Genomic DNA, 15,969 nt, shown 5'->3' with positions numbered 1-15,969 from the left:
ACATGCATGAGCATTTTTTAGTTAAATTTATGGTCATAATATATATAGTAAGGTGCCCGTGCGTTGCATAGAATAGTGAAATGCATTGATCAGGGAGTTGTTTATTTTGACAAAGTATGTGGGGTCATCTCATGTGTAACAAATATCGATAGGTTTCTTCGGATATTATTTCTTCTCTAGAGCTCACAAGCATCTGGGTGGATAGTAAATATAGGCTAAATAGATAAATAAAAGTATCTTTTGCAAACAAAAGAGTTCAATTGTTCAACCTGCATGCAAAACTTTTGAAGAAATAACACTTACCATGCTTTGCAAGAAATGATCTTTAAGAATTATTTTTTGAGTAACGATTTTGTTTATTTTTTTCTACACCACCATGATTGTAAATCGGGAGGACTTGGAAGGGGACAAAGGAGATGTAAGAAATGGTCATCATAACTCTTTCACCATTATTATAGTAAAAATTCACAATTAATCTCATAAATGGCAAGCGAGAACTCTAATGGAGCAAAAGCATACATGGAAGATTCTAGACTAAACCATAAATGGATACACTTTTATTCAAGCACGATACTCTAATAGAGCAAGATCATGCATGGAAGGTTCTATACTATATAAATAAGAAGTGCCCACATGCTTAGACAGCAGCTTACATTGAGCGAAGACTAATGATGAATAGTTCACTTGGTAATGCATATGCCCAGGTGAACCTCTTTGGAGTCCCCGTGCATCATCTTGGGGTGAATATGATATCAGGCCCCTTCCATGTCCACATTGCTGGGAACAGAGCAGCTCGCCATAGTCCCATTCAGGGTGAGGGAGGCGCCGAGGTCGCCCTCATACGCGGGAGGGGTAGCAACAGTGAGCACACACCTGTACAACGGCCTCGTGTCAGCGTCAGCGGCATTGCCCCTAACACACACGAAAGAGACGGGGTGGTGGCCTGCATGGGCCTTGCCGGTGCCCACGGCCAAGAGGAAGACACTGTCGTCCTGCTCCGCGACTAGCATGCGGTGGTGATCCTCTAGCGACTCCGGCACGGCGAACGGGTAGCATGTCTTGTACTTGATGTTCACCGCGGGCCAGTAGTGATTGCCGGACGTTGCCATGAGGTGATGCACGAGGTTCGCCAGCGAGCCCTCAAACGGCGGCGTGCACTCATAGCAATAGTAGGGCGCGTGCGCGCATCTGGAACTATGCTCCATCGGCGAGTGCTGCTCGACGTACCTCTTGCAACCGAAACCCTTGTAGACGCAGGGCACCTTGCACGCATCGACCAAGCCGTCCATGAAACGGGAGTGGATGTAGGGACGTTGTGCCTGCTGCATGGAGCGTAGGAGTAGAACACGAAGCAGTAGATGGTGTACTTACTAGTACTCCCTCTGTTTCTTTTACTCCCCCCGTTCCTAAATATTTGTCTTTCTAGAGATTTCAACAAGTGACTACATATGGAGCAAAATGAGTGAATCTACACTCTAAAATATGTCTATATACATACGTATGTGGTAGTCCATTTGAATCCTCTAAAAAGACAAATATTTAGGAACGAGGGAGTACTAGTTTGCATATAATTCCAAACACCACGTAGACACGTTCTCTGACCATTTTACAACTATGTTAGTATCATTGTTAGTGGTCAGTCGGTGCAAGTTCTAGCCCCGGGTGTTTTAACCTTTTTTTAGTAATGATATCTGGTGATTGTTTGCCACGAGCCCAATCCTGGCGAATCCCATATAACCGTACGATTTCCATCCGATGGTGGCCTGTTTTTAAGCCATAGTATTTGACAAAACCGCCACCCTTACACACGTACTGTAATTGCAACGCGGGCGTTTGCAACTGCCATGTCTCCCAGCAAACATTTGCTGGGGATTGGAGTTAGCACTGATGTCGGTTCATAGTCGTTCCATGCTCGGGCATTCAATTTTGTAACTATTTAACAATATGCTACTACTCCGGTGCTAGTAGTAGAGCAGAGTCCTACTCCACTATACTACTACTCGGGCATAGTAGTAGGTACTGTAGTTTATTGTACTAGTACTGTGATCACTCAAGTTGTTTGGCATCGGTATGACCCTACGCTGCTGGGATGTGTCTCGTAAGTCAAGTGGCGTGCTGCTGCCACATTGTCATCATCACCTGTCCACTTCCCGCGGCACATATTCGCTTCTCCATCCTCATCCGCACATAATCGTCCAATCTTCCATCCCTGCTAGGCTCCTCCCCCCTCTTCCGAAACCCAAACACTAACAATGGCAGAACCGAGCAGCGTTCGCCAAAAGAGTGGCTGGAATTCGCTCCCCACAGAGGTAATCAAGCTCATTGTTTCATGTGTGGACAATCTCAGTACCATGCCGCTTGCCGCGTGCTCGTCGAGGCTGTACCTTTACTCAAAGCCCTCAAGCCGGAGCTTTTTAAGCCAGCTCCCTGCTTGCTGATGCCACCTGATCTTCAGAAACAACGTGTCATGCATCATAATGATCGTAGGGTCGTGAGCATCAGCCCCCTCGACCACGATCCGATCCCCGTCACCCTCAACTACACTAACGGTATGTACTGGGTCGGCATGAACACGTCTAGGATTGTGCTCGTCAACGGTCGCGGCAGCTGGATGCTTGTGGAGGTCTACACCCGGCGATTAATCCCCGTTCCATTGATTAACACTGCACTGCTTTGGCACCGCGGCCCAGAATACTCGGAATCTTATAGTAGCCAACATGATACCAAATTTGATTTGCTCAAGGTTGTAATCTGCCAAGTGCCCACAAGATCTGTGAATTATAAAGACTTCAGGCTAATTGCGTTCTTCAATCGTGGTCTCGCTTATCTGACAATCTACTGGGGTAAGTGGATAAATCTACACGTCCATTGCAGGATCATATATCCTCCATGGCTCTCTGATGCCATTGAACACAAGGGCTTCATTTACGTTGTGGACTCCTTCTATGGCTGGACGTATTGCTGGCCTACTCTAGTCATTGCTACAAAGGGTTGTTACAGAAGTATGTTACTTTCCTATGATATCATGATGGCTTGCTTATATTACTATCAACATTTACTGAAAAAATATTCATGCTCATAACATGTTGTTCTTAAGATTGACTATAGTATGAGCCCTTTTATACTTCCTAATCCCAGAACCTTTCAAAGAAAGCGGCATGGTAGTTGCAGGTGATTCCTGGCTCGATCAGACAACGTCAAATGATTGATGATCATTCACACGTACCAGGCGCGTTGTTTTGCGGAATCCAATCACAGTCACTGCAAGGTCTTTGAGCAGGATCCCAGCTGGGCCTTCAGGAATTTTTGACTAGAGGCCGGTAAGTAGCCTTGGTACACGCTCTCTATTTCTCGGACTGAATTATTCGATTAACCAGGAGATAATAGATGGCAAAGATCATGATGGCGGCGCGTTTTCGTTCATCAGGCAAAATTGTGTATACACGGCGTACCATGCATCTCTCCATGCACCATACCCTGATATGTGCCGCCATGCTTTGCAGCTCAAAGTAGGAGAGAGGATTGCAAGTATCAAACTTCAACCTGCTGGCTGGAGTTTCCCCCGCCAGGCACCCATCTGGGTTCAAGTCATCAGCCAATCTCCATAGCTTAATAAATAGTAACGTCTAACTGAGCCAGTTAGTTAGATGCGTACACTTGGTGTAGTAGGATCTTTATTTAGTTTGATGCATACACTTGTTCTTTTTTGGTAGCCCTTTTGTAATGTTGGCTGATGTTCAGTTTGGAAGAGAGAGTTGCGTCTTTACTCTTCTGGCCTGCTTACTGCTTCTATTGCACCCCCAGCCCAGGTTGTTGTTGCTGCTATTTTCAATGTACAATCGGTAATATAGTTCATCTGTTGGTTGAATAAATGTGTTGTTAGAAAAACAAACACAATGTTTTGGAAGTCATTGCACGGTTCGATCCTTTAGTGGCCCATACGTAGCGCATACTAGTTTTGATACGGAGCACATTTTCCACTTGTCGATCACATGCAGCCCAGTGATGAAGGCCCAATAGAGGAGCCCATAATTAACTGGAAGGGATGCTCTCACATGAATCCGTCTCATGTAGATGCTCATGGTCCCCTAAACATAAATAAATAAATAAAGCTAAATCCTCACGCACCAGTTCTTTAAATTTACGATTTGAAAAGTCAAATTTTAACAGGAGGATATTATTTCCTATGAGAGTGTCGTTACATTCACTCGATATTATTCTTAGGCAAAGATAGCAACCAGTCTTTTTTCTCCCACCATTTTCTTCCTGCAACCAGCGGACCCATGCAAATCATAGTCAATGTCGTAAATAGTTATGTTCCATTATTATTTTCCGATAAGAATGCCCGACCCAGCCCAACACATTGGCGACACCACTTTATCCCAGGTCTTCTGAATGTGCTCGGCTTCACACCTCAACACGAAAATTTTCTCAAAAAAACCTCAAGAAGAAAAAGGTGCTCCCAGCATTTTACAATAAGTTGTTGCCATGTTAAATTAATTCTTATAATCCAGCATAGTGAGTTTTCGGGTCTGACCAGTCCAGCCGCCAAAACCAAACCTGTGCCGGCGGGAGCACCTGTTCCCACCTTCTACGGCTGGTTGCGCTGTCGTGCACGCATCGCTGCCCTGTGGTACCCTGAAATGCTGGCCAGGCCATCCCTTTACTCCCCCGACATCCTATTCTTCTCCGGCGACGGCTCACACCCCGCACCAGAACCAGTGAACCCTCGTACTCCCCTCCACCTACGGCCATATTGCCGCATCTTCCCCGTCTCCTGTTCATTCCAATCTGAGGCCTCGCCGTCGTCCTCCGCCTTGGTGCGCTCGCAGCAGCGTCGCCGTCCGGCCTTGTCAACATAGTGAATCGGGAGAGGATTGTAGTTGTAGGTATGATAGTACGGACCCACCAGGTCCACACCCGAACACAAGCAAGCGCCTCTTTACTACTCAGATGCACCCCTCGATTTTTTTACTCTAATCCACGCTACTGATACCTGGGACCCACATCATTGTCAACATATAGTCAATTAACGACAGAGTTGCACAACGTATAGTCAATTAACGACAGAATTGCACAATGCTTTATTTTTTGAGGATTTGTTCAAAGGAGCATGCTATAAACTGGGTTATGTGGTCTCCGTGGCCCGTCTAACAACATGACCAGCCCAACAGTTTTTTCTTTGGGAAATAGGTAGCCCACTATTTATTTTTGAAGAATACCCAAGCTAGGCCTATTTGTTTTCTCGACTTACTCGGCTACAAATCTTTCAAGATGAAGAGGGATGCATTCTGACCTGGCCAGAGTATGGGCAGTAAATCCTAAAAGTAATATGAAAGGGAATGCAAATTCCAAAAAAATATAGAAAATGGGCAATTAGTTTTGTTTTTTGTTTTTATTCCTCACTGATATTTTACATTTCATTGGATTTTAAATAACATAGTATTACTTTATTTTTAAATTTGTATTAGTATGGCTCCTAATTTTTGGATTAAAAATATTTTGTACCCCAGCAAAAATATGTGAATTTTAAAATTTCGCATATTTTTTAGTTCAAATTTTCAACCCTGGTACTAACCAAAAAATGGGCAGCAATTCTAAAAATGGAAAATGGGCTGCAAAAAATTTCATATGAATTAGCAAATGGGTTGTACATGCCACACATTTCGAGGCTGACTTGTTTACGCAAGACTTTGTCAACTTATAGTCAACACACGATTCTAGCAGCAGTGACAGTTGGATGTTCATCCAACAACCGACGTTCTTCTTCAAACTCTGATCTTTCTGCTCCAGCCGCCTAAACCAGCGCCGGCGGGACTGCCTGCTCCCTCCTCTTATGGTTGGCTACGATGCCGCACAGGCTTCACCAGCCCATCCTACTCCCACCATTGGCCTGACCATCCCTCCTCTACCCACTCGCACCTCCTGTTATTCTCCAGTGATGGTAGCCTCATGGCGCAGCCGAACTAGTCAACCATCATACTCCCCTCGGTGTGGGCATCCACTTCTATGTCTTCGTCGGCTCTGGGTCGTTCCATTCCTAGGCCTCACTGTCGTCCACCGCGTTGGTGCTCTAGGCGCGGCGTGCTCAACATGGTCAACATTCAACAAATGACAACCATTGGAATAGGGATGTACATGGAGAGGCTGACAGTAGGGACCCCCATGGTCCATGGCCGCACACAAGCAACTGCCTCCTTATTACGCGAAAAAATGATTCCTCCCCCTGACATTTGGGGCGCACTGGTTCGGAGGCTGGCCTATGGGCCTACTAAGTTGACGCGTACGCATGGCTTTGTCAACTTAGTTAACAAATGATTCTAGCAGCACTGACCGTTGGATTTCAATTGAACGGTCCCCAACCAGCGCCGGCGGGACCGCCTGCTGCTGCCTCCAGTGGCCAGCCGTGCTGCCGCGCAGGCCTCACCGCCCCACCCTACTCCCACCGCTGGCCAGGCCTTCCCTCTACTCACCCACACCCCTGTTATTTTCCAGCGACGGTGGCCTCAAATCACAACCCAACCAGTTAACCCTCGTACTCCCCTCTACATGGGCATCCACTTTTGTGTATTCCCTCGCTCCGGGTTGTTCCCTTCCTAGGTCATGTCGTCGTCCACCACCATTGGTGCTCTTCGACGGTACGATGTCGTCAACGCGGTCAACGAACGACAACCATCAGAAGAGGTTTGTACGTGGAGAGGCTGACAGCTAGGTCCATGGCTGCATGGAAGGAAGTGCCTCCTTATTACGCAGAAAATAATGATTCCTCCACCTGACAGCTAAGACCCACCGGAAGGGCCTCTGTATTTCACGAAAAAACATTCCCCCTGACAGCAGGGACCCACCAGCTTTATCTCCGCACGCAAGGAAGTGCCTCCTTACACCCTGGCAGCTGGGACCCACCAGGTTAAAGCATACATAGAGTTATCTGTCTGGTCGCAAACATGTACGTACATAGCGATCAATCCGTCTCTCTACAATGATGACCCGTCACCTAGTAAGGAGCGGCAGGTGTCGTAGTAGAACCGCCGATGTAGCATGTCACACAGTCGTGTCTATATCGTGTACACGTATGTACAACCACGCTACAAGAAAGTAAATACGGCTATGTACGCACATATTGGCGGGGTCTCGAACGCATACAGCGACGGTGTCATGTTCATCAGCAGCCAACCGGCTGGCTCGGAATGGAGGAAACAACGTCATGTTCACCAAGAGGCAACCGACTGGGTCAGAATACATCTTGTTCATTGGGAGCTAACCGGCTTGGACGAAACAGACAAAATGAGGTCTGGCGTACCGCAGAACGGAGGAAACGGTCTTCTGTTCGACCGCGTATGGTCGAAACGGGATCCTGTTCATTGGGAGGGGTCTGGCGTACCACAAAACGGAGGAAATGGACTTCTGTTTGAGCGCCTACGGTCGAAACGGGGTCCTGTTGATTGGGAGGGGTGTGGCATACCGCAAAACAGAGGAAACGGACTTCTGTTTGAGCGCCTACGGTCGAAATGGAGTCCTGTTCATCCACCATCTACTTCCTCGCTCCAGCCTCCACGGACTACTGTTCATCCACCGTCGAGTTCCTCCAGCCTCCACTAGCTACTGTTCATCCACGGGGCTACTGTTCATCTAGCCTCCACCGGCTACTGTTCATGGAGCCTCCACAGGGGCCTATTCATCCACCCCCAACCGGCTGGGGTGCGGCGGCCTCCTCGGGGTCCTGTTCATCTAGCGGCAACCGCCTACTATAACGGGGTCCTGTTCATCCAACCCCCACAGGGAACTGCATCCACAACCTTGACTCACCATGTCTCGACTCGTTGTACGTACCGTGCGCGCGGTAGCAACGGTCACTATTCATCCAGAGGCAACCCAACACACCGATTGGCTGCGTCTCGCATGGGGCCGGGTTTGATTGGCTTCAGTAAGTAGCAGCAACGACCAATCGCTCGGGTTCAGGTAGCAGCAATAGCGAAGGAATCGCTCGGGTTCAGTTAACAACCAAGGGATGGATCGCTCAGGTTCAGTAACATAGCTAGTGCAATCGCTTGGGTTCAGTAAGCGAACGCCTCGCTCGGGTTCAGTTAGAGCCTAACGCCTCGCATACATGCACGTACGTGTATGAGAGAAAAGCGCAAACCTTCGTGCATCACTCGGCCCCGACCACCCACCGTAACCGTGAACTCCCTGAAATTTTCCTTACCCTCGCTTCTACCATGATTTTTTCCATCATGGACAGCCCAAAGAATGTCAGGCAGGTGCGTCCTCGGCCCGCCCAGGATGAAAAGCCCATTTTTTGTCATGGTTTTTTTTGTCATAGAAGTAGGAGCCCACCACATCTATGATGATACGTGATTTTGTCACACCTATCGTCATAGAAGTGTCATATGCATGACAGAAAAAATTGTTCGGGCCAAAATGTCACGAATGTGTTTTTTTTGTAGTGGATAGATCCAATCAATATGAATAAACCCAATATTTTTATCCTTAATGGCAACAATACAAATACGTTCCTCGCTACCCTTTCTATCACTAGGTGAGGACACCGCAAGATCGGACCCATTACAAAGCACCTCTCCCATGGCAAGAAAAATCAATCTAGTTGGCCAAACCAAATCAATAAATCGGAGAGAAATATAAAGCTATCTTAATCATGCATAAAGATTTGAGAAAAGAATCAAATAATATTCATAGATAATCTGATTATAAATCCACAATTCATCGGATCTCAATAAATGCACCACAAAATAAGATTACATCAGATAGATCTCTAAAAACATCAAGGCGAACATTGTATTGAAGATCAAAGAGAGATAAGAAGCCATCTAGCTACTAGCTGTGGACCCATAGGTCTGTGATAAACTACTCACACATCTTCGGAAGGGCAGCAAGGTTGATGTAGAGGCCCTCCATGATCGAATCCCCCTTCGGCGGAGTACTGGCAAAGGCCTCCATATGGGATCTCACGAGGATACAAACTTGTGGCAGCGGAAAAGTATTTTTGGTGTGCCCTCTGGTATATGGGGAGTATTTGGGTATTTATGAAGCTGAGATTAGGGTTAGAGGTGTCACAGTGGGCCCACAAGCTCGGGGAGCGCCCCCCTAGGGCACGCTTGGTGAGCTTGTGGCCCAACCGTGGCTCTTCTGGCCTCCTACCGAAGCTTCCTGGGTGTCTTCCAGTCCAAGAAAAACTGTCAAAAAGTTTTGTTCCATTTCGACTCCGTTTGGTATTGATTTTTTTTGTAAAAGACAAAAACAAGGAAAAAACAGCAACTCGCACTAGGCACTAGGTTAATAGGTTGGTTCCAAAAAATGATATAAAATAGCATAATAATGCATATAAAACATCCAAGATGGATAATATAATAGCATGGAACAATAAAAAATTATAGATACATTGGAGACGTATCAATGCTTGCTTGGAATCAAAGAGAGGTCCTTCAAATAATTCTGAATAAAGCTCGGCGTTGTCATCGGGTACTGGAATATCTGCTCGTGAGTTGATTTCCTCCTGACCCACCATATTGACCAAAGTGTCACCACAAGCATAATGAACTAACTCTTCATCTCTCATGGAATCTTTCATCTGCATGATCCAGATTCTTGCATAAGAAGACTTGCATGAAAGCATAACATCCACTAAATCCTCATCAAGTAGCGTCCAAATGCACTTTGTGATATTACAATCTATCAAGGCATGTCGCCAACTATCCTCTGCTCCTCTGTAGATTGGGCAAATGTTTGTGTGTGACAAATTTATGTGATTATGTACATCTTCTGTCGGAATAGAGTTCCTTGCAAGCCTTCACACAAAGTTCTGGATCTTGCCTGTTTCATTAAGTTTCCAAATATCTCTCCTTTCTCTATTTACCGTAGTCGTATTGGAGGACACCGATTCATGTTCCAGCCAATCTTCCCTCCTCCTTTTGGTCTCCACTAGCAATCTATATACTAACCACATTATGCATTCACCACTCTTTTCATAAATTCCATGCCCAATAATCAATCCTATTCCACATGCTTAATGGGATATTTAGAATCACATCTATGTCCGCCCCTTGGAAATCTTTGTTTATACTGTCAACATTCCATGACTTCGTGCTTGCCACAATTGCGTCAGCAACCATGATCGGAGGGTTTATAGTGCGGGTGCAACATTCTTAGCATATGATCTCGGGGTAGCCAATTGTCCTCCTAGATTCTGGTTGATTGGGCATCTCTTATGCGCCTAATAAAGCCTTGTTTCAACACTTGGGTTCCTTCCCATAAACCTCTCTGATAACCCACGTCTATAGGTGATCAATTGTAGCTTTTTCAATAAATAAGAGTGTTGAACAAAACGAGGAGCTAAAGGTAGAATTTATATTCTCTTCAAGTCCTATCGACCACTGATACAACTCTACGCACACTTAACGTTTGTTTTACCTAAAACAAGTATGAAACTAGAAGTACTTTGTAGGTCTAATGCTAGAGCTACTTCGCAAGAATAAAACTAGGAGTATTTTGCGAGATAATAAAGTTAGTTGTTTAGTAGAAAGCTTTTTGTAACACAAGAGAAGGATTTGTCCCTAGGCAGTCGATAAATAGACTAGTAATCATTATTGCAATTTTATGTGAGGGAGAGGCATGAGCTAACATATTTCCCGTACTTGGATTATATGCACTTATGGTTGGAACTCTAGCAAGCATCCACAACTACTAAACATCATTGAGGTAAAACCCAACCATAGCATTGAGTAACAAGTCCTCTTTACTCCCATACGCAACAACCCCTTACCCGGGTATGTGCTTTCGTCACTCACGCCACCCACCATAACCGAATCATGAACATATTGCAACATCCTACAATGGGAATACCTCATGCTTGCGCGACACGAAGGGCACCATAGGACAACACCAAAAAAACATACAACCCAAACCAATCACAGTCATCAATCAACCCATATGACAAAACGAATCTACTCAAACATCATAGGATGGCCAAAATCGTTGGATAACAGTATATAGCATTAAGCACCATGTTTAAGTAGAGATTATAACAGGGAGAAGAGGTGTTACACCGCTGCATAGGGGGGGGGAGTTGGTCATGACGGCGGCGAAGTTGGTGTAGATCGTCGTCACGATGATTGCCCCAGTGGCGTTCTGGCACCACCAGGAGAGAGAGGGAGAGAGCCCCCCTTCTTCTTCCTTACCCCCCAAGATGGGAGGAGAGTTTCCCCTCTGGTCCATGGTCTCCCGGAGGGCAGGAGCCCTCCGAGATTGGATCTCTCTCTCCGTTCTCTTCTGTTTCGCATTCCCATTTTCTGGCCAAAATCATTTCTTAAATTCCTGTAGATCCATAACTCCGATTGGGTTGAAATTTTGAGGGGAATTTCATCCAGAAATTATCTTTCTTGTGGCGAAATAAGGGCATCAACCGACCTACGAGGTGCCCACAAGCCACTTGGGCGCGCCGAGGTGGCTTGTGGCCACCTCGGGCACCATCTTGCATTGATTCTTCTTCCCAAAAATCAAATATATTTCAAAATAAATCTCGGTAAATTTTATCTCATTTGGACTTTGTTTGATATGGATATTCTGCAAAACAAAAAAATATGCAACAAACAGGAACTGGCACCGGGTAGTGGATCATGTTAGTCCCAAAAAATAATATAAAATGATGCCAAAAGTATATGAAAGTTATAGAATATTGGCATGAAACAATCAAAAATTATCGATACGGCGGAGACGTGTCACTCTCCAAATCTGCGATGGATGTGAGCCCAACTCAGCGGGTAAAATATCAGAGGATGGTAAATATATGGCCTTGAGAATTCTTGCACTCAATGATGTATCCTCCTTGACTAGCCTCCACGCCTGCCTTGCTAACATGGCAAAGTTGAAAATTTGAGTGCATTTGTATCCTAAGCCTCTCATATATTTGAGCATAGTTAGGGTGTCCCAAGATACCCATTCCACCTTCCTTTTCCCATCTTTACTTCCCCAAAAGAATTTTAGATTGGCAACATGCGGAGCTAGAACTCGGCCTATTATGAGACCATTTCTCATTGTCACTACACTGACAAATTCGTCCATGACAGCCCAGCCCACTCCTTATTTTGTCAGTCCCTCACAGTTACGGCCCCGCGATGCTTTCACTCATGTTGCGGGCCTACCACCTGCCTAAATGAATCCAGTGGCCCGGCTGCGCCTCCATCCCCCATCACGACCGTCCACCCTAGGGTAATCTAACCACAAACCTGTGCTGCACCCTATATATGAGTGCGCATCAGGTGATACGGGAGATTAGATGCTCCCGTGATACGAGCTTCTGCGAGCAAAACGCTCCAAGAATCTGATATTTACGTGCAAGTTCAAGAGCATGGCTGTCACCCTTAATTCTCATATCCAACGGCTCGCGGGAGCATGTATCATGGTACATGGAGGGTGCATGAGCTCAAAAGTTCCCTATAGAACCCACTTTTAACTGTTCGACACTCTGTATGGGCTCACGTTGACTATGCCCATGTCATGCAAAAAAGGCCTGTCAGCCATGCTGAGTGGAGCACGCCCAGATAGGGTGCATGGAGGCAGCCAAGATCGCCCTAACCCTAAAAAAATGTTCGGAATTTCTAAATCTGTTTAAATCTAAAAAATGTTCATAGTTTTATTTTTTTACATTTACAAAATGTGTTTAAATTCTCAAAAAATATTCAAATTTTGTTTAAATTTGCAAAAAATGTTTCAAATTCCAAATTTTGTTTATTTTTTTAAAAGTTTAAATTTTAAAATTTGTTTAACTTCTCAGAAAATGTTGAGAACAAATTGTGTATAAATTTTCACAAAATGGAATTTCAAAATGTTTTTAAATTTTAAAAAATGTTTAGAATTTAGGATTTGTTTACTTGTTTGAGAAATGTTCAAAATTTCAAATTTTGTTGAAATTTTTGGAAAATGATCAGAATTTCATATTTTGTTTAAACTCTAAAAAAAACGGATTTCCAAAATGTGTTTAAATTTTTAGTCACATTTTAAAAATCACCATTCAGAAAAATTATTCGGATTTCGAAATTGTTTAGCATGTCTAAACACATGCAGACTACCAAACAAAGTCTCAACTCAGCATGTCTCAGCACATACACTGCTACCAAAAAACAGCAAATGCATGTACTCAGCATGTCTCAAAGGGAAATAACAATGCTATGGAGGGAACTGCTACCAAACACACCCTAAGCTCTTGTATCATATGATATTTTCTGAGTGAGGCGTTTTGGAGGCCGAGCTCCATGCAACGCTTTATTTTTGAAAATTTTAAAATTCAAACTTCTCAGTTTCAGAAAAATCAGAAATAATATGCAAGTATACAAAGTTGAGATGTATATGTGCGTAAAAATTCAGAATAAAATACCTTGAAATGCGACTTGTACAAAAAAGAAAAATTAATTGACTTTGAGGATGAATAGTATCATGTGTTGAAAAGCCTCAGATTTTTTTTGCACAACCCTCATTTCAACATATTTTGTCCTGAAAATTTACACACTTGTAAATTATGCCTTCATGTATATGTGTATTTTTTCATAATTTTTTGAAATCTGAAAATATGAATTTTGATGAAATTTGGAAAATGTTTTTGGAGGCCTCCATGGAGCTCGGCCTTCAAAAGGCATTTTCGGATATTTTACCCCCTATATATTGCTCCCTCTTTTCCCTCCTCGAACCCTAGCCCAGCTGCCCACCCATTCCCCTCACCGCCGCCGCCACTCCGCCTCTGCCGCCGCCGAGATGGGTCGCGTGATCCGCGCTCAGCGTAAGGGTGCGGGCTCCGTCTTCAAGTCCCACACCCACCACCGCAAGGGCCCCGCCCGGTTCAGGTCGCTCGACTTCGGCGAGCGCAACGGGTACCTCAAGGGCGTCGTCACCGATGTCATCCACGACCCGGGGCGTGGTGCGCCGCTGGCCAAGGTGACCTTCCGCCACCCGTTCAGGTACAAGCACCAGAAGGAGCTCTTCGTCGCCGCCGAGGGTATGTACACCGGCCAGTTCGTCTACTGCGGACGCCGCGCCACGCTCTCCGTCGGCAACGTCCTCCCGCTCCGCTCCGTGCCTGAGGGAGGCGTCATCTGCAACGTCGAGCACCACGTCGGCGACCGTGGTGTTTTCGCCAGGGCCTCCGGTGACTACGCCATCGTCATCAGCCACAACCCCGACAACGGTACCTCAAGGTACTGTTCTTGTTCCTCTCATCCCTCATTATAAATTTATATGCCTATGGTTAGTTCTCCTGATAGTAACTGTTATTCGATTTGCTTTATGTGATTCGCGGTGGGAAATGATGAAATGCTCATAGTTCGATCTGAATATATGTTCGTCCACTGCTTCTGATATGCGTGATTTAGATGCTCTTTAATTTATAAAAGATTGGAAACCTTTAATGTGCGTGCTTTACATGTTTGTTAATTTCTCAAAGACCAATTCTTAGATACGCATTCTGCCGTTGAGCCTTGAGATGTTTTCTGTTCATCGTATAATCTGCAACAGTTAGGATATGCTTGCTCTTCTGTTATCCTAGAACTGGACATGATATGCTTGCTCTTCTGTTATCCTAGAACTGCACATGCATCTTAGAAGACTGTAAACCTTAAAAACCAGAGACATGTGATCTCTAACTATGTTGTCCTGCTTCTGTCTTCAGATTGACCTACAAGAATTATGATTGCTAGCGTTTGCATATACAAGGGCCATTTCTTATTATCAGTTCTTGTCAGTACAAGATCCTACATTTTAATGAAATAGATATGATTGGTGTATCTTTGTTTATGTTGCCTGATGGCCTGATTCTTTTGATGAATTCTTCAGCTGCACAAATATTAAGACGCACTACTCATGTTGTGTTTATGCAGGATCAAGCTCCCCTCTGGCGCCAAGAAGATCGTCCCAAGCAGCTGCCGTGCCATGATTGGTCAGGTTGCTGGTGGTGGCAGGACTGAGAAGCCAATGCTGAAGGCTGGTAACGCCTACCACAAGTACCGCGTGAAGAGGAACTCCTGGCCTAAGGTGCGTGGTGTGGCCATGAACCCTGTTGAGCATCCCCACGGAGGAGGTAACCACCAGCATATTGGTCACGCCTCCACTGTCCGCCGTGATGCACCACCTGGCCAGAAGGTTGGTCTCATCGCTGCCAGGAGGACTGGTCGTCTCAGAGGCCAGGCCGCCGCCTCTGCTGCCAAGGCCGACAAGGCCACTTAGAGTTATCGTTGCTGTTTATCAATGTTTGCTAGCTCTAGATTACCCGTCAAGGACATGTATTGCAGTAAGGATGTTGTTTTTGCTCGGTACTTTGGTAACCTGGTGATATTTGTTGTCAGTTTTTGCTGTCGTGGTCTGGATTCTTCAGTCCACATAAAGAAGATTATTATGCTTGGGTATTTGTCTGTCGATTTTCTTGAGTTTACTGTTTCTGTTTTAGTTTAGCTCTATTGCTGCATCTCTGAACGGATTTTTGTTTGGTTGAATCAAACATAAAGCAGGGGTGCTATGCTTGCTTCTGCTCCCTCCGTTCCTAAACATAAGTCTTTTTAGAGATTTCAACAAAGGACTACATACGGAGCAAAATGAGTGAATCTACACTCTAAAATATATCTATACACATCCGTATGTTGGAGTTCATTTGAAACCACTAAAAAGACTTATACTATTTAGGAACGGAGGGAAGACTATAACGGAGGGAGTGATTGTTGTTGCCGAGCGTCAGGAATGAGATGACCCGCACAATCAGAAGAAGTAAATTAAATTAGCTCGTGGGAAGATGCAAGGGTGGTCCGAAAAGTTGCTTGCATGTGCGGGTCGGGAAACCTTGCTCAAGTCCGTGATCCAATCTATTCCAACCTACCCCATGAGTACTTTTCTTCTCACTAAGAAAGTTTGTAAGAGCCTGACTTCCCCATGGCAAAATATTTCTGAAGCAGCTCACTTGACAAAAAGGCATTGCAT

The 15,969-nt window shown here is 45.1% G+C and overlaps 1 protein-coding gene across 1 annotated transcript; it reads left to right on the top strand.

The window, feature by feature from the left end:
- Positions 1 to 13,686: 13,686 nt before the first annotated feature.
- On the top strand, positions 13,687 to 15,414 carry LOC119295581 (60S ribosomal protein L8). The gene is made up of 2 exons (XM_037574012.1): positions 13,687 to 14,201; positions 14,880 to 15,414. The coding sequence occupies exons 1-2, from the start codon at positions 13,762 to 13,764 to the stop codon at positions 15,223 to 15,225; spliced, it is 786 nt and encodes a 261-aa protein (XP_037429909.1). The 5' UTR covers positions 13,687 to 13,761; the 3' UTR covers positions 15,226 to 15,414.
- The last annotated feature ends 555 nt before the right edge of the window (positions 15,415 to 15,969 follow it).

This window comes from Triticum dicoccoides, chromosome 4B (genome assembly GCF_002162155.2).
Source record: "Triticum dicoccoides isolate Atlit2015 ecotype Zavitan chromosome 4B, WEW_v2.0, whole genome shotgun sequence".
In the NCBI taxonomy this organism is placed as follows: domain Eukaryota; kingdom Viridiplantae; phylum Streptophyta; class Magnoliopsida; order Poales; family Poaceae; genus Triticum; species Triticum dicoccoides.
The sequence above is the reverse complement of the archived record's forward strand: the minus strand, read 5'-3'. Positions and strand labels throughout refer to the sequence as shown.

What these genes read in the sequence shown, in the direction of transcription:
- LOC119295581 (XM_037574012.1), top strand. Translation starts at nt 13,762, where the DNA reads ATGGGTCGCGTGATCCGCGCTCAGCGTAAGGGTGCGGGCTCCGTCTTC. An exon ending in CCCGACAACGGTACCTCAAG is followed by an intron (nt 14,202 to 14,879) that starts GTACTGTTCTTG and finishes GTGTTTATGCAG; the next exon opens with GATCAAGCTCCCCTCTGGCG.